Genomic DNA, 19,171 nt, shown 5'->3' with positions numbered 1-19,171 from the left:
GAATATAGCCTCGGATTCACTTCTCCACACATCCTACCTTCCAGAAAGTGGTCGCTTTTCTGTTCAGAGTTGTTACAATTCTTTTCTTCAATCTCCTGTTGAGTTCGTAGGTGTTCGGAATGGTTTGATCCCTATCCAGCTGAATTCCTGAGACCAGACGAAATTTAGGTCTCCTACTCCTCTGCCGTCTTGCTCCCCCATAATTTATTTTAATTGCTGATGGATAATAATGGCTGAATAGCAATGGTTGAGATTTACGAAAGTGGTATTCAATTTCCTGCTGTTGATGCCACTCTGGATTTGAATAAGGCAATTATATATTCTGTAGAAGGTTGATAATATAACCAGTTTATGGCTTACCTCACAAAGTTAAAATGCATGTGAAGATAAAACGGAAAGAATTTAGCCCTTAGAAAAGAGCCAATATCCAACTCTAGAAATTTTACATTAACGTATCAATGTGAGTCAACTATAGAATTAACTAAAACCCCCAGGTTTGTGGACCTCATGAGAACACACTCTCATTTACAGAAAAAAAAAAAAAAAGAAATAAGACAAAACAAAAAAAAACCCACAACAACCCAAAACACAAACAAAAAACTACTGCTTGGCCAGAAGAGATGTAAAGATATCCTGATAATATTATGTGAGTCTGTGGCCATCTCTTCATGAACAGTTTAAAAAGATATATAAGATATGTATAAACAGAGAAAACTTGAGAAATGGAATTCAGGAAAGGAATTTATTATTATTTAAGAAAAAATACTAGGTATTGCTTATCAAATGTTTCTGCAACTGTATTCTTAGCAAGGCAATTTAAAATAATGATTAAAAATGGAAAATTATAAAACTCCCAAACCAAATGGTTATAAATTACTTAGTACTTTCAAAGTGATACTTTTTTGTTCTGCTCTAATTCAAACACATGATGACTTTCTAAGAATTTGTGCAGGGCATTTCTTTCAGGATTTAGAAAAGGCCTTCTATTTTATTGTGCTTTATGTGTTACCAAAAATTAATAAATAAATTTTAAGTTAAATTACCATGATAAATATTTAGAATGTTCTCCAGCAATTCATTGCTATTTATTTCTTCCAGGCTTGTACAGCATATGTGGATTTTATGATTTCTGTGGCCAGATTGATTCGTAAGGAGAAAGGACTGCCCATCGATGAAAACCAGCTTTCTTTGGAAATGAAGAGAGTTATGGAATTGGAAAAAGAAATTGCCAATGTAAAACACATTTTCTCTAATTCATTGAATAATGTTACCACCCTTTTTTTTTTAAGATTTTATTTTCTATTTGAGAGAGAGAGAGTGAGTGAGAGAGTTCACAAGCTGGAGGGGGGCAGAGGCTGAGGGAGAAGCAGACTCCCCGCTGAGCCAGGAACCCCGTGGGGCTGGATCCCAGGACCCTGGGATCATGGCCTGAGCCGAAAGCAGATGCTCAACTGACTGAACCACCCAAGCACCCCAGTGTATCACTCTTTTCTTTCTTTCTCGTCTATCATATTATAAAGGTAAAAGGGGCAACTTTTTAAACAACTGGTAAAAATGCCTAGCTCAGTAATGAATCATTGACTTTAAGAAGACCTTTGAAACTAGAATTTTGTAGTAAACTGGGTTCCTGACATCAAGGAGACATAACTAAGTTTGACAAATATTAAACTAGATACACTTAATTAACAATTATAAGTGGATTATACCAAAAGCCTAACTGTTTGGAGTCAAACAGTTGTTGAGATGTCCTTGAGACTCAGGACACATGTGATTGCTAACTATTCAGCAAAGTTGTTTTAGTTTTGATGTGTGTAGTTTTACTTTGTTTTAAAGTTTAAGGTGATCACAGAGATTGACTATCCCTCTGCTTAATATTAGTCCCTGAACATTGCCACGTGATGGCTCAGTGTGACCGAGTTCCGACTGTCAGTCTGGCTCAGAGGATCTGACAGGAACAGCAAAGACATCGGATGTTTTCCTGAGTTTCCTGTAGTTTCAGATGAACGCTTGGAGTCTGAATTGGCACTTTCTTGTCTGAGGTTCCTCTAACAGAGTCTGCAGTCTCAAGGAGTGAACTCTGTCTAAGCAGCATCAAGGTTACTGATTTAACCCACTGTCAGTTTCAGTCTAGAATCTACAGGGCTCTCCCTGACATTGCAAACAACAGTCTGTGCTCCTGAATCCCCAGGTGCTTGCCACTGCCATCAGAATCTTGAAGACTAAAGATCTTTGAGGGCAATTTTGGCTTTCCTGGAGCTACATGCCACCCAAAATCTCCAATCAGAACCAGACTTTGCTTGAAGCCACCTCTGGATGAATAGCAGTTGGATGGATTACATGTGGTTCTGTGCTGAAAACGGAATTGTTAGAGGAGAACAGTGTATTGCCTTGGGTTTCTGCCATTACACCTTCCCAGACCATGTTCTCCTTTGATCAGCCTTAGCTCTCTTACCTCAAAATGATTTGTGTCTATGTTTTTTCTCCTTAGACTCAGGTTGGGGTGAGGTCTTAGTCTTCTTTGAATCACCTGTGCATCTCTGGCATTATCCAGCTTATTATTCCGTTCAGATGTTCAATAAATGATTTTTTAAATAGTGAATAAATAAGTGACCTAAAGGGGAAACTGGAGCCATTGTCTCCGAGAAATAATTCCCATGTTAAACTTCCATCTTTCATCTCTCTTGCTTTTTCCTATTTCAGCCACTAGTTGGGGAGTTGTTATTGTATTTCTTTTTTGATTCCATGAAAAATAAACAAACAAACAAACAAACAAACAAACAAACTAGATGCTGTTGAGTATAGAGTATACTAAACTGGTTAGGCAGGATAGGAGGACAGTCACAAAAGTAGAAGGTGCTAGCACTCTACTCAGATAACTGCTGTTTACTAGGAATTTTTTCTCTTGCTTTAAATTCTTGAAGAAGTCATTGTGGCTCTTTTTTTTTCTTGTCTGGATTTTAACTGGGATACTGAATGGTGGCAATGAGGAAGTGGGAGAGAATATTTGAGAGATATATTGCAGATGACTGTATTTGAGAAAGTTATTATATAAAACAATCACAAAAACAACTGAGCTGACCATGACCCTTAGAAGGAAAGAGGACTGTGGACACTGCCTACGGGGTTCAGTGGTTGTCAAAGCATAAAAAGATTTTTGAAGAATCTTATACTTGACACAGTAGCCAAATCTTGATGATTGTTACTGAATATACTTAAAATCTCCTGAATTTTCTTTTTGATATGAATTTATTTTAACCATAAACAAGTATACAAAACAGAACTTAAATTATATTGTGCCTAGTCCATATTTCTTTTCCCCTCATAGACAGTTATGTTTTTCTGAAGTATTCTTAGTTCTAAAATAATGATCAAAAATTAAATCCATAGGCTACAACTAAACCTGAAGATCGAAATGACCCCATGCTTCTTTACAACAAAATGACATTAGCCCAGATCCAAAATAACTTTTCACTAGAGATCGGTGGAAAGGTAAGTAGCAAGTTTCGTGTTCTCTGTTATTGTGCCATTTCTAAAACTATAACAATGAAATACAGTTTGTTAAAATTCAGTGATTACTTATTTATTGAAATAAATTGAACTTCAAAATGAATTCAGATGACACCAACCATTTGACTTCATGATAAGACTGGAAAAAAAAAATACAGACCTATGTGAAATCATTGTATTTGCTTTAGTTAAAGTGAACTTCAAAGGTGAAATTCCTTTCAAGGCAGCTGTGCAATGATACTAGGAACTGTTGTAGCAAAGGGTTTGGAAAACATTAAAATGGAAAATCCTTTTGAGAGACCATTATATAGCCACTGGACTTGGACAGTCAAATAATAAAATCACTAGATTTCTTTTTAACTCCTAAAAAGGATAATTTATTTATAGAACTTGCCATATTCTCATCAAGGCCATCTATCGAGATGTTCAGAGCCATGATGGAGAAATAGAACACAAGAAATAAGAAAAATTTGTCTCCTAAATTCCATTTAAATAGTAGTAATTCATTAGCTAGGATGCAGTAATCTCTTTTGGGGACTATGTATGTATTCTTGTGTATTAGTTGATGCACATGATTGGGAAGTGAAGCAAGATAGAAAAATCTACAAACTATCACATTCAGTAATAGAATTCTCTTTGGCCCTAATTACAATTAAAAAAAGGGGGGGGGCTTTGTAAAGGCATGACCTATTGTTAGGAATTTGTCACATAGAACTGTTTAATATAATAAGGCCTTCATAAATCTATTTTGAAAGAATGGTCCAAACCACCAAAGAGAATCAAGAAAAGCATATAGCACTTAATACTTAATAAGTGACCAGTATATTTATATACTTACAAATGTATAAACTTCTCAAACACTGAAATATGGCATTTCAGCAAGATTTGCATAATCTCCATGTCTATGGGTTTTTTCTTATATCTACTGGTGGTTGAATAACCACAATTCCCTTTTAGAGAATAAAAGATAAGATTTCATCTTTTGGCAGCTCCAAAGTATAAAAATTGCACACCTATAGACCCAATATTGATAGTTTCAAAGGTGTTGTTTGGCTTCATTGGACCATTCATGTTGTATCTATAACATTACTGTACCTTTCCTATGACAATAGTATGCTTTCATTTATAGCAGGATCTCCACTGAGGTGTATTACGGTGTTTGAATGGATTGTTATATCCACTTTTAAAAGATAAACACTTTATACCCATTTAAATTTTTGCATAAACCAAGGAAGTTTTATTTTTAAAGCTAGATTTCTTTTTTGTGTGTGTGAGTTAGACCAAGATGGATGACACTGAGCTAAATTTCTAGCTGTATATCCTCTATCCTTAGAGGCTTTGCTTTTGCTCTTAAATGGTTGGTTTAATGCTGCTATCTGAATAATCATGCTACAGAACTAATTTTTATTCAAAAACTGATTGGAACAATGGAGGAAAAATTCCAAACAAATGTCACACTGACCATCGTGATAATTATAGAGTGATGCAAATGACACCTTAACCATGTCTGACTCCATAACCATAATTGAGTCTTAGAACCAAGAAGAGAAATCCAAAATTACTGAATGTTTTATGCCTGCTTTTTTCCAGCCATTCAGCTGGTCAAATTTCACAAATGAAATCATGTCAACTGTGAATATTAATATTCCAAATGAGGAAGATGTGGTTGTTTATGCTCCAGAATATTTAACCAAACTTAAGCTCACTCTTACCAAATATTCTGCCAGGTAGGTATGTCAGAGTGTCTGTGTCCTCAAAATTTACATTTAATATCACTCTTTAGAAGCTTTGCAGCCTCATCTTTTCTGTTGCTGGGTGGTGGGTTTTTTTATACAGAGATCTTCAAAATTTAATGTCCTGGCGGTTCATAATGGATCTTGTAAGCAGCCTCAGCCGAACCTACAAGGAGTCCAGAAATGCTTTCCGCAAGGTGAAGAAAAAATCTCTTTTCTTAAGACTTAAAGCATAAAGAGATACATGGTTATGAAGGCTTGCCATGTACAGTGCTAGAATATGGTGAACTTTGCCAAGAGTCAACATGCCAAGTGTTGGTTATTTCACCCATATTTAGGCTATGTTGCCTAGGAAAGCCAGCTTTCATGGGCTTTGCCATCCTATGATTGTCTATTCTGGCACCATGATTGAAATGCTCTGGAAGGAGATGCATTTGGTTATTGGAGCAGTTTGTGAAAGAATACTGGCTTGGTTTTCTGTTGTGTTAAAAGTAATTGCAAGGGTCTATATCTCAATTAATTTGACTTTCAGGTGCTTGTAGCACACTAGACACACAGACAGATGGACTACATTGATATAGACAATCCACTGAGAGTACACCTACCTGGGGACAACCATAAGGCCTTTTATTAGGCTGTACCTTCACTATTTAAACAATCATCCTAGTAGTCTTGTGGTGAGGGGAGAGGGCAGGAGGGATAGAAGAAGGAGACATTTTGGCAAATGTACTGGTTGGTGTTATGGAAACGAAATAACTGTTTAATTGAAATTTTTAGCATTTACCCTTTGAAAGAAAATGTAGACAAATTTTTAAAATTAAAGAATGTAAAAATGGTATCTTGCTCAATTTCCCTTATTTCAGTTAATCCCCTCATTAGTACTTAAATTTATATACATACAGTTCTTCTAAGTACTGAAAGTTCAGCCAAAACATTAAAAAACAGGAATGTGTTTTCTTGTATACCAGATTTCTCCCCGGTTACATAAATTGAACATTACTTCATGTTTATGTTTATGCAGTTGGAACTATTATTTTTTTGTTTGGTTTTAGTTGGGGGGGGCATTTTGTTGTTGTTTTCTGAAGCTGTCTAGAAGGATATTCACCTGTAATAGCCTAAAGTTCTACTGGGACATGCTACCGAAAATATACCTTGTTTTCGGACTATTTATAAGTAAACTGTCCAATTGGATTACATTTTGTCGTGGGCAAGGACAACATGCCTGGTGAGGAGAAGCAATGAACATTTGCAAGAACTTAAGGGACATAAAGAACAGAGTCCTGTGGAATGTGTGTTCTCCTTTGCTGTGGCCATCTACTTGTGTTCAGATGCCATTTCCTTTCTTTTACCCATAGGCCCTATATGGCACAACATCAGAAACAGCAACATGGAGACGTTGTGCAAACTATGTCAATGGAAATATGGAAAATGCTGTGGGAAGGCTGTACGTGGAAGCAGCATTTGCTGGAGAGAGTAAACATGTGGTAATGTTTTCAGCACGATACTATATCAGTTAGTTGTTTGCATCGATTAGCAATTACAATAGTTCATAATTTGGCTAGTTTTATTAATTGGCAGAGAATCTCAGAATCATAATTTGTTGTTATTTCTCAGTGAATCTCCTCCTCTTTCCCCCAAGGGTCTGGTTATGTTTCTAATCGTTTTTTTTTTTTCATTTTAACAGTTTTTATTTCAAGTCGCATACAAGATTATTTTACTCCTGCATCTTCTCAATTGTTTCTTCCTTATATTTGCCCTTTTCATCTTAATATTGTCTAATCCAAAACCAATTGTCCATTTTCCAAAAGCGTATTCAGAGTATCCACTCATGTGTTCTGATGATAGAGATATTTGTAAAGTCTTCTGTTAGCAATTTGACCAAGAATCAGTGTTTTCTGAAAAACTTTGAAAGTAAACCAGAGTTTATTTGAAATATTTAAAAAATGTACTCCATTTTTCATTGTTATTGAAATGAAGACAATGGAACTTAAAGTGAAAGAAACTATTAAAATACTACTTCTTAACTGAACTACTAACAGTGATGACAGTTACTATTTTATGTGAATTCTTTTATAATCATGGAAACCATTATATTCTAAAGATGATTTTTTAATTAACTCATATATAAGACCTATTTAATCATTAGTGTTGGTAGTAGCAAGATTCCTTTAAAAATATAATTATCCACATATAAAAAATATATATATAATTATCCATATATATCCATTTGTTTATATCACAGTTTATCTATAAATTTTCATGCATTAACATATTATTGAGTCCTATAAAGACAGCTTATAGCCCTATTTTTTAAAATCTGTGTTACCAAAAATTAATTCATCTCCTAAATTTGTCTTCTGTTCCTTTGGTTTTAGGTTGAGGATTTGATTACACAAATCCGTGAGGTTTTTATTCAGACTTTAGATGACCTCACTTGGATGGATGCTGAAACGAAAAAGAAAGCTGAGGAGAAGGTAAAATAAATAAATAAATAAATAAATAAATAAATAAATAAATAAGGCAGAGCTAACTATTAAACAATTTCTTTACAAGAAAAGATCAACTTTTAAAAGAAGTTCAGAAAAAAAAATTCAGGGATTGCATAAAATGAAAGCAATCTCCTTCAAGATGTCATGTTTCCAGGAACAGTTTTCATGGATAAAGATTTGTTTCTACGATTTTTACCTTTTATTATCTCTTTACAAAGAGATAATAAAAACTCCTACTCTCCATGTTCAATTCAAAATTTTGAAAGATCCCCGATTTTCCTGTTTTTTTTAAAAAATGACTCTTCAGAAAATAAAAAGAAAATCCTATATGAACAATAAAGATCTGAAAGATACTATCAGTGGTTCATATTTTTCCTCTTTTTATAAAACATATCCAGAAGCACTCTACCAAAGCCTAAAAATATCCTTTCAATTTTTACGGCAGATTTCCAGCTCAATTTTTAAAACATGCCTTATTTAGATTTTTATATGACCTAGGGAGAAAAATACTAAATTTCTGTCAAGCAAAGGTAAGGTGATGTATTACTTAAGTATTACATGGTGATTTACAGTTAAAGAGATGTTGAGGGAGCCTTTTTATAACTATTCCTACCTACCCGCACTGTGCACCTGTTATTGGGACTTCTAATATCTTGCCTAAGAACAAAGGTGTCAGATGTCTAAGGAAATCTTAGGTTTAAATTCACTATGATCATTTGTCTTGATAACTATATAAAACTAGAAGGAACATGTCCAGTGGAAATTGTATATGCTTTGGAAGTAGTATTCACATACAATCTGATAATTCCACTGTAGTTGAGGTCGCAAGAACAGACCATTCTTCAAACTGATACAGAAAAATTTTATGAACCTATTATAATACAAAACCCAAGTGGTAGTCTAGTTCTTTTCCAGGATTAAAGCATGTGAAAGGATTATCTTTTTCAGCTATCCGAAAGCTGTTGCTAGGTTAGGTCTAGAATTTAGGCACTACAATATATCTATCTTTCCATCACCGACTTGGTCCTCAGAAGTTCAGGCTGGATTTATTCCTTTCATGTTCTTCTAGCTATCTGTGACATGGTTCTATTTGATGTAGCCAACTGGATTGTGCTTGATCATCATTTCCCAAGATGGTATCACAAGCCAATGGACCCATAAGTAGTTCCATGAAAAAAGAATCCCTTGCTCAAAGAAATTAGGAAACTGCTTCCTATAGGAAGCCTTCCCTGCTCCCACCTTACACTAGGTTACATGCTCCTAGGGTATGAACTTAAGGCACCATATCTAATACTCATTACATTTTAGACTGCAGTAAAGAAGCCTGCTTAATGTTTCTGTCACAGTATTTACCCAAAGTATTGGACAATAAATCCTTTTTATGTAGACCCATTTCTATAGACTCTGTGCCTTTTAGGACACTCTTTGGGGAAGTGTCTTCTAGAAAATAAAAAACCTTCAAGAGGAGGCTGGTTGTAATGGGCAATGGTGTGGAAATCTACAAGAAAACAGACTTGGGCCAAACTGGCTTGTTGACACATATCCTGTCTGATCTGCTGTGGAAATCCTGTGCTTACGAAACAGATTTGTAACATAATTAAATTATTTAAGAACAATGTAATATGATAGAATCAAAAGTCAAATATCTTTGAGAAAAATGAGAGAAATAAAAAATAGAAATAGAAATCATAATAGGAAACAAGTAGCAATAATGAAATAATAAAAGTAAACAATTCTAAAATAATAAAAATAAAAATTAGAAATGATAGTAAGCAAGCGGTCAATATGAGCTGGTATAACAAGGAAAATCCTGTTCTCTACTTTTTTAAATAATGCCACTCATTTAATTGTGGGCAGGTAGGTACACTGGCTTTGGAGACCAAAAGAGAACATACAAACTCCAGGACTCAATATTCAGAAAGAATATTAGCACTAAACCTAGAAGCCCATATCTGTTTTCTCAGCCAACTCAGTGAAGTGGAAAGATAATTATAAGCTGCTAGAATGGAAGCTCTAAATATTACCCCTCCTATAAAATTGAAGAAAAAAGCCTTTCTCAGAGAAAAAGTTCATAGAAGTACAATATGTGTGGAACAATGACTTGTCAGTTTTCATTTTGATTTTCTTGGGAAAGCTGGAGCATATGAGAATAGGGTATTAGAAGCAAAATTTCAGAACTGTTTTTTGTTTATTTTGAACCCTAGGGAGAAGCCATTTCAAAGATCTCTATTTAAGTGTTGTCAAATACTATTTTTGTAAGCAATATGGATCAAGTTATTCAATTGCTAGTCATGGCAAATTATAATGTTTGCATTTGGAAGTTATATAATCGCCCTTACATTCAATGTTTTAATTTTCCTAGGCCTTAGCCATTAAAGAAAGAATTGGCTATCCTGATGACATTATTTCAAATGATAATAAACTGAATAATGAATACCTTGAGGTAAGTCTCTACGAAGACTGTGCTATTGATACCTGGGACTGGTGGTAATGTCATTTCTAGCTGTGGGGTGCCAGAGATTATGTGAAGTAGCCTAAAGCCAAAGATCTCATTATATAAAGCCTTTTACACTGAAGCCAAAACTATGTTCTGGTTTTAGCCTTTTGTTTCATCGGCCTGGTTCATATTTGCGTTTGTTATTTTGGTTTCCATATAGTCCATTGAACAGTAGTGGGAAAATCTGGTGTCCTTTAAAGTGCATCAAGGGGTAGACATCAGAGTGATGAGCAACAGGCGGCCCTCAGGCTCCTTATCTCATCTTGTACAGGCCTGAAAAGTCAAATCTTCAGTTTTCCTCCATTTTCCAATTATTCCTCCACTGGATAAAAACCAGGTCATGCCTCTGTATTTAAAAAATAAAACAAAACAAAAACCTACTGTTTGAAAACCAGAAGCGATTTTATTCCCCTCTGGTAATGTAACAACGAAAAGAGAACAGAATCGATTCAAGTCACTATGCTATTGATTTCAGACCCAGCTGAGGGTCCTGTTGCTAACCTTGTGGTCCCCACAACTACTTTGAAACCCTGGTGACAATAAGGTGATCCTTGCCCAGACCTGGGGATGACAGTGATTCCTAATCCATTGATTACTGGTGTCACGTAGGGGTTTGCAAGCCACAGTGTCTTCTGCTCTCTTCCAATTTGTAGAAAAGCTTGACTATTTCTTGTAAATGAACAGGCTGTAGCATGTGAGTCCCGGGGGCCCTTGTCTCAGGAGTCCAGTGGCTAAGAGCAAAGACTCACAGACATTGGGTTCAAATTCCAGCTCCACCACTCACTAACTTGGGCAAGTGACTTAATTGTCCGCCTTGGTTTCGTCAGCTTTAAAATGGTGGTAACAGCCCATCTTCATAAGATTATATTATATTATAAGGATTAAAAACATGTAATATATGAAGCGCTGAGAACAGTGCCCCGGACATAGTAAGTACTAAATTAAGAATGGACTCTTGTCTCATCTGTCATGTAAGGGTTAATGTCAATACAGGAAAGCTTGTCTGACACTTGGTTTCATTTGATTAGTTACAGAAGAATAGGCTAAAGTAGTGATTCAGTTAAAGCAGCAGTGATCTGTAATATAGAACTAGGCTAATGAGAATTAAATCCTTCTTTGGTAAGTTTTAATGCTTTCTGTTAACTTTATTAACTGATACAATTTAAGAACATATCTCCTATGCTTTTAGCAAAAATTTTGACTAATTTTCCCAAAATCTTTTATGTAATATAGTTGAACTACAGGGAAGAGGAATACTTTGAGAACATAATTCGAAACTTGAAGTTCAGCCAAATTAAACAGCTAAAGAAGCTCCGAGAAAAGGTGGACAAGGATGAGTATGTATATTTGTTTCATATATATTCATTCAGAAAAGGGGCTTTGTCCCTCATAGTTGGGTTAAGAAAAAGAAGTCGGTTTAAAATAATGTTAAAAAAGTACAATGTCTGTCAATGGAGTGAGTACCTCCAAGAGCATCTAAGACTCTCATAGTAGAGATGGGTCAAAGATTTAAGAAAATTAAAAATTTTTTTATTAAGGTGTCCTCAGGCTACCCCCATTTCTTTGGTTTCCTCTCATTTACTGCCTATTTCCTCTACTCTGGACAAGTTTCTCAAGAACGCCTTAGCCTAAGTAACCCAGAGCTCTTTCAAGCTCTCTGTGAGACTGTTACCTGTTTGTGGACAAGTTTCTCAAGAACACCCTAGCCTGGGGCACCTGGGTGGCTCAGTCATTAAGCGTCTGCCTTCGGCTCAGGTCATGATCCTTGGGTCCTGGGATCAAGCCCCGCATCAGGCTCCCCGCTTCACGGGAAGCCTGTTTCTCCCTCTCCCACTCCCCCTGCTTGTGTTCCCTCTCTGGCTGTCTCTCTCTCTCTCTGTGTGTCAAATAAATAAAATGTTAAAAAAAAAAAAAAAAGAACACCTTAGCCTAAGTAACCCAGAGCTCCTGCAAGCCTTCTGTGAGGCCTCACCTACAATACTGAGAATGGTCTTGCACCCCCAGCCCCACCTGTTTTCCATGGGCCAGTCATCCCACAGCCCCACCCCCTTCCTAGACTGCTCCTTGTAACACCCTCAACCTTGTGGCAGCCAAATAGATCATGGGAGTCGCCTTCAAAGTCTCTTCATCTCTGCTTATTAGTGGCATTCTTACTTCATATTAACATTAACAGTTTAGTCTTAAGTTTTCAACTAAATGGGTGTGGCTAACATATTTATTAACGTGTGTTTGTGCACTTAGATCCCTAGAGCTGCTTATATTGACTTTTTCTTGCTAGGCTCTTAGCTCCTGGAGAAGAGGGGCTATCGTTCCTTTTGACTGTTTAGCACAGTGCTGAACACATAGAAGGTTTTTCAGTTAAAACCGAATGAATGAATGAATGAATGAGCAAATGAAAAATAAACATACTACCTTGATTTGCATGGTAATGGACAAAATAATGCCAGTGAGGTGCTTGGTTTATTCATGTGCTCATTTATTCTTTCATTTATTCATTTATTAAACTACTATTCTAGAACACTAAGTCCAGGTGTCATTGGGAACTAGTAGAATCGAAGGTGAACCTTGATTATATTATATTGCATTACAAGGTCAGAGGGTAAGAAAGACATGATATAATAAACTCTACCACCAGAAAGGAAATGTTGTGTCAGGAAAGGTACAAAGTGATAGTGGACTGTTTGATGGCAGGCTGTTCTGTTCCCAGTTAAACCAAGAACAGGTTGAACAAAATTCCTAAATGACAATGCCAATACATTTTAATCCCTACAGAACATTTGAATATGTCAGGTACCCTGAAAGAGAGACTGATTTCTTTTGCTCACCTCAGGGTTTATACTGCAGCAAATGTTGTATTGTCTGGTGCTAAAAACAGGGCTGCAAAGGCTGGAGAATGTTGTGCCCTAGCTAGCAAAGAAGGAAGGAGAATGGGTGCATATGGTTTGTGTTATAATCAGTTGTGAAAACCTATTTCTAGAAACCCACAAAAAGTCACCAAAAAGAATATGCAGTGGGTAAATTTATAATCTGAGAAGTTTCTTACAAGTCTGAAGATTTTCATTTCTTTAAAAATACATATGCTCACAATTCATAATTGTCAGTACCGTGTAAAATATCTACAGAGAAATATTGTCAGGTGGTGTTTCTGAAAATAGCTAATATAACCTGCACCCATATGACACCAGAAGACTGTTTCATAATTTTAAAAATAGTTGTTGAATTATTACTTGATGTTTTCTTTTGAAGTTAATGCAGCCCAAAGTTCTATAATCATTTTGTAATACAGTTTGCATTTTTCATTCCCTTTCATCATATGTGTTGATTTTCTCCTGAGTCCTCTTCCCTTATAATAATCACAAGTGAAAGCTGTGTACAATATTTTTTTAAAGATTTTATTTATTTATTTGAGAGAGAGAGAGCACAAGCAGGGGTAGCAGCAGAGGGAGAGGGAGAAGCAGATTCCCCACTGAGCAGGGAGCCCAATGTGGGGCTTGATCCTAGGACCCAGAGATCATGACCTGAGCCTAAGGCAGATGTTTAACCAAGTGAGCCACCCAGGTGCCCTTACAATATTTTAATGAATGTTTCATCGGTAGCATGCATAGCTCACTAGAACATTTTGGGCCCTTCCCATGAGTTTTTTGATAGTCAATCACAAGTGCAATATGTCTTCTAAGGTCTTCTGTGCCATGCCAGCCTAGTTTCTTTTTCTTCTCCTTCTTCTGCCTGTGTACTGAGTACAAGGGTTCTAAACTCTGGCTACACATCAGACTCGTCTGGGGGGCAATAGAAATAGTACTGAGGCCTCAACTTCACCACCCTCACTTGTGATGTACTTGCCTGTGGATGGAGACCCGGATACTGGTATCTTTTTCAGTACCACCCCCCCAACTTCAGGTGAGAACCCCTGAGTTAGTGTTAGCTCCTTTTTGTTAATGATACTGTCCTTTATTAATTTTGTGAATTTTTTTACAGGGTGAAGCTTTAATTTGGCAATTTAGGTTTAAAATTTATTTTTTTAAGATTTTATTTATTTATTTGACAGAGAGAGTGAGCACAAACAGGGGGAGTGGCAGGCAGAGGGAGAAGCAGGCTCCCTACTGAGCAAGGAGCCCGATGCGGGACTCGATTCCAGGACTCTGGGATCATGACCCGAGCCAAAGGCAGAGGCTTAACTGACTGAGCCGCCCAGGCCCTCCTAAAATTTATTTTTTGTTTTCCCAAATGTTGCAAGCACTTTTGACAATTATCACATCAAATCATTAGGACTGTACAGTTCCTTGTATTTTTTGAGGTCTCTTGTAGTGATGGTTTTGGACCCATTTTGTAACTGGTTAATAGTAAGAAAGTCACTATGTTTTCCTTAGTTTTTTATGTAGCACCAAGTTCAAATCCTCACTGTGTCTGTCCAGGCAGAAAACATCTACTGTGTCTACTTTGTTCTCGTTGTTTGTAGTTACCTCTCAGAGAATTACATTTTCAGATGCTCAGGTCCTCACTGCCACGGTCTTGCAGGAGAAATAGGTGTCCATACCCACAACTGAGGGGACAGAGATGAGAAAAACTATTGATTATGTAGGGTTTGCACGGTAGGGTATTGTAGAGAAATGATGTATTAAATTTTCGAGGCAGCAATTAATTTAAATTAATTCAGTCAATTATCCAAATAATAAACTTCTGGACCTTTTTTTTTCCTCACTGAGCAAACTCGTGTGCTTCTTGGCATCTTCTACCATTGTTATGACCACTGAATATTTGTACCTGGCCCAGATTCATTTGCTGAGCCTCAAACCCAAATGTCTAGCTACCTATGAAACACCTCTATGTAGGTGTTCCACTCACCCTACAAACACAGCACTTGCCATTTTGGGCAAAAATTGATCATCTTTCTCCCCATATCCTCATATTTCCCCATACTTTCATCAACTTTCATCTTATTGCTATCAAGACAGAAATCAGGAACTCATCATTCTAGACTGATCCCTCTCTCTCATCTCTGACATTTGACAGTGATATCTACTTCAAATCCCCATTCACAAAAAAAGTTTATGCCCACCAGCTGCTATTTAAATATTATATAGGTATTGTGAGGGGATCTGTATCTTATCATCTCCATGGTCACTGACTAAATTCAGACATGTCTCATTGTTCACCAGAGTTATTACAAATTTTTTCCTAATCTTATCACCAGTCATCTTACTTTCCTTCAGCTTATTCTCCATACTATGGCCCTAGAGATTTTTTTATTTTTTATTTTTATTTATTTTTTTAGAAGTCCCATTATATGTATTTATTGAGATATAATTTAAAATTTTTTTCTCCAGCTTTAATGAGATACAGTTGTCACACAACACTGTGCAAGTTTAAGGTGTACAGTATGTTGATTTGATACATTTATATATTGCAAAATAATTACCACCGTGACATTAGCTAACACCTCCATCCTGTCACATGATTATTTGTTTTTTGTGGTGTGCATAATAATAGAGTTACAGATCTGTGTCTTTGGATGAATTTATACATCCAGGTTACTGCCATCCTAATTACAACATGAAACATCCCCATCCCAATGTTTGTTTAGCACCTCTTTCCGCTCAATTCCACCACATGGGCACTTTTGTGTCTTTTTTCTTTCACAGAGATATTTTTGAAATGCATCCATATTGCACAGATCTTGTATCTGTCTTTTGTATGGGAATCATTGCAAATCATTACAATATCTGACCTTTTGTGTCTAGCTTCTCTCGTTAAGTTCTTTGTGGAGATGAAGAACCAAAAGAATTAGCAGTGAAGCTTATGGAAAGAATTTGAGATTCCATAATGGACAAAGGGAGTAAATGTTAGGATCTTGGCAGTAGCCAAAATGGACTATTGTGTGGCCAACAGAACGGTCTGGGAGAGCCTTAAAATTGGAGCATAGGCTGAGTTGGAAGGAAGGTATCGGGTGATCTGTATAAACCAGGGAAGCAGGGTAGGCACCATCAGGGGGTGCTGGAGGTGCATCCATGTTTCTCAGAAGAGCTGGTCTTGACTTCCACCCCAGCCAATTGCTGTTGTTTGAGTTTCCTGAGTTTTGCTTTATGAGTCTTGAACCAAACCTGCGGTACCGTGGGATGTATCTCCAGTTTTGAGGCTATTTCTTTCTGAAGGCTGGAAGCGGGGTATGGGTTCTTGCTGAACAAGAATTCCAGATCTGCCAGTTGTTACTCAGTGAACATTGTTCATTTCCTTTGGGAATGCTTCTGGTGCTTTCCTTTAGGAAGGTCCCCTGCACCTGACATCCTGATCTAGATGTGTTCACATGCACTGGTCCTGTGTCAAGCCTAGAGATTTGTTTTAAAGACACAGATTGAGTCCTGTTATTTCCTGATGAAAACCTTTCAGGATATCCGTGTTGCCTGTCTCATGAAACAGGTACAAAGCTCTGTATTCCTCCCACTAGCTCTCCAGAATTCCTTTAGATTCACCCTACCCCCACCTCCAGCGTTACCCAAAGCTCCAGCCATAGGAATTATTTTAAGTGATTGCTCCATCTTTTCTTCCTCCTTGTCCCTTACCTTGGACCACCCTTTCTGCCCTTGTTCATCTAACAGAAACCTCTACATTGTTGGACTCAACTGGAATGTTACTTCCTTATTCATAGTACCCCATTGCATTTTTCTTTTCACCTTTCCCTGCACTAGCCCTTGTTAAAAGCAGAAAACCATGCATTTCTGTCACTAGAGCTTGAACACTGATGAACGGAATGTAGACACTTCCTCAGTGTTTATGGGGTTCAAAAATGTTACAATAGCCAGTTTGTGATCATGCTAATGAAGTTGACTCAGCTGCTAAGGGTAAAGGTTATCGCATCCCACCATTTCGCCATCATGGTTGGTGAAGTTAGGCAATAGCTCTCTGCTGTTCTCCCTGTTTAAGAGATTCAAAAAATTGAGAAAGTCAGGAAGTCTGTACGTGATATACCTGATTTAACCATTTCACTAAAACGGCCTCCTGCCCATTTGAGCAGCTGACAATTGCAAAGGGCAGGGATTTAAATTTAAAAAGCTTGGTTCTTGCGGTTTCTGAGTGCCTAGTGTTTCCAAAATTACCTCAAACATTATGTTCTCTGGGTTTTTGGTGCCAGTTTGTAAAGAATTTCAAATATGTCATATTATCAGATAATAATAGTGCTAAATTGAGGATATAATATCCGTTGGCAAAATTACTTAGATATGATCTATAATGATTTACTTCCGGGAACATGATTATTCACTTAGAGTCATTAGAAAAAACAAAACTCTAAAAAGAAACAAGTGCACAAGAACAATAACAAAAAAAGAATTCCTTTTTGTTTTTTATTTTATTTAAAGATTTTATTTATTTATTTGACAGAGAGAGACACAGTGAGAGAAGGAACACAAGCAGGGAGTGTGGGAGAGGGAGAAGCAGGCTTCCCGCCGAGCAAGGAGCCCGATGTGGGGCTCGATCCCAGGACCCTGGGATCAGGACCTGAGCTGAAGGCAGACGCTTAACGACTGAGCCACGCAGGCACCCCTCTTGTTTTTTAGACTTGATGTTATTCTGTTCGTTTTCTAGGACAGAACTTTCTGTGATATCATTGTGATGTGGCAGTGTTTGTAAATCATGACCACTGAGCCACGGAGTTACCATAAACTACAAAGACTTATTTCATTGCTGTATCTTTCCCACTGTTATGCATCAAAATAAAAACAGAGACATTGACAGGAACCAGTACAATAAGCATTTTATTAAGTGGCTGCCACGTGCAAAGCACTATGCTAAGCACTATAAAGGATGCAGAGGAATAAAATGTAGCCCTGCATCCAGGAGCTCACCATCTAGGGCAAGAAACAAGTGAGTAACAATTATATCTGATAAAAGGCAGAGTTTGGTTGGTGCTATTAACAAAGAAACAAAGTGCTAGGACAGCATCTTTTTTTTTTTTTAAGATTTTATCTTTATTTGAGACAGAGAGAGAGCACAAGCAGAGGGAGAAGCAGGCTCCCGGCTGAGCAAGGAGCCCAATGGGGGACTCGATCCCAGGACCCTGGCATCATGACCTGAGCCGAAGGCAGATGCTTAACCGACTGAGCCACCCAGGTGCCCCAACATGTCAGCATTTAAATTAATATGGATGAGACCAGAGGAGTCTCTAGAATTAAAACAAAACAGAATGGTTGGTTCATTTGTCTTCCCCTTTCTTTCTTCAGCCTGCTGTTTTTTTCTGATCTGAGCTAATTGGGTGACAGCAGTCCCCCAAACAAGCAGTTGGCCCCCTTGAGGCTGGCAGCGCAACAGCTGTGGCTCTCTGTGGTTTTTCCTGAAAGGCCAACACCACCAAAAACGACAAGAAGATTGGCACCTGTGAAGTGACACTGTAGTTTTGCCACTGCAGTGAGTCATGAGCTCTCTCAGTGTCCTGGTGCTGCCATTTACCACCTGTGGCCTTTAAAAGGCATGTAGTTTCCTTATTTATAAAATGAGCGGGTTGATGTAGACTGTATAACATCTCTAAGGTTCTTTCCAGCATTAAGACTCTATGGCCCTAACTGTGAAGGTTGATAAGAGCCAAACAGTTTTCCTCCTTGGCTTCTACACATCAAGTGACTCAAGAGAAAAGGAACATACTTTCCAGAGGTAGAGAAGTACCTCACTTCTTTATAAAATATCCCTTCTGGGGGCGCCTGCGTGGCTCAGTCAGTTAAGCGTCTGCCTTCGGCTCAGGTCATGATCCCGGGGTCCTGGGATCGAGTCCCACGTCAGACTCCCTGCTCAGTGCAGAGCCTGCTTCTTCTCCCTCTGCCTGCTGCTCCCCCTGCTTGTGCTCTCTCTCTCCCACAAATAAGTAAATAAAATCTTTTTAAAAATAAAAATAAATAAATAATACCAAAAAAAATATCCCTTCTGATGCTTCCCCTTCACTGTATTATTTCTAGAGCCAG

The 19,171-nt window shown here is 37.4% G+C and overlaps 1 protein-coding gene and 1 pseudogene across 6 annotated transcripts in view; one reads left to right on the top strand and one right to left on the bottom strand.

Annotated features, from left to right (window-relative positions):
* MME (membrane metalloendopeptidase) overlaps positions 1 to 19,171 on the top strand; it is a 105,868-nt gene that overhangs the window by 52,888 nt on the left and 33,809 nt on the right. For all 6 annotated transcript variants that reach the window (XM_025880096.2, XM_073898339.1, XM_073898354.1 and 3 more), the window contains 8 exons: positions 1,099 to 1,233; positions 3,388 to 3,489; positions 5,098 to 5,234; positions 5,344 to 5,437; positions 6,596 to 6,724; positions 7,616 to 7,714; positions 10,092 to 10,172; positions 11,460 to 11,563. In XM_025880096.2, coding sequence (XP_025735881.1) covers positions 1,099 to 1,233; positions 3,388 to 3,489; positions 5,098 to 5,234; positions 5,344 to 5,437; positions 6,596 to 6,724; positions 7,616 to 7,714; positions 10,092 to 10,172; positions 11,460 to 11,563 — 881 coding nt within the window. The remainder of the gene's footprint in view (positions 1 to 1,098; positions 1,234 to 3,387; positions 3,490 to 5,097; positions 5,235 to 5,343; positions 5,438 to 6,595; positions 6,725 to 7,615; positions 7,715 to 10,091; positions 10,173 to 11,459; positions 11,564 to 19,171) is intronic.
* On the bottom strand, positions 15,974 to 16,507 carry LOC141370494 (divergent paired-related homeobox-like; annotated as a pseudogene).

This window comes from Callorhinus ursinus, unplaced genomic scaffold (genome assembly GCF_003265705.2).
Source record: "Callorhinus ursinus isolate GAN/ISIS: 27379988/994484 unplaced genomic scaffold, GSC_fseal_2.0 scaffold1, whole genome shotgun sequence".
Taxonomy (NCBI): domain Eukaryota; kingdom Metazoa; phylum Chordata; class Mammalia; order Carnivora; family Otariidae; genus Callorhinus; species Callorhinus ursinus.
Note: the sequence above shows the minus strand (reverse complement) of the source record. Positions and strands in the feature narration are given on the sequence as shown.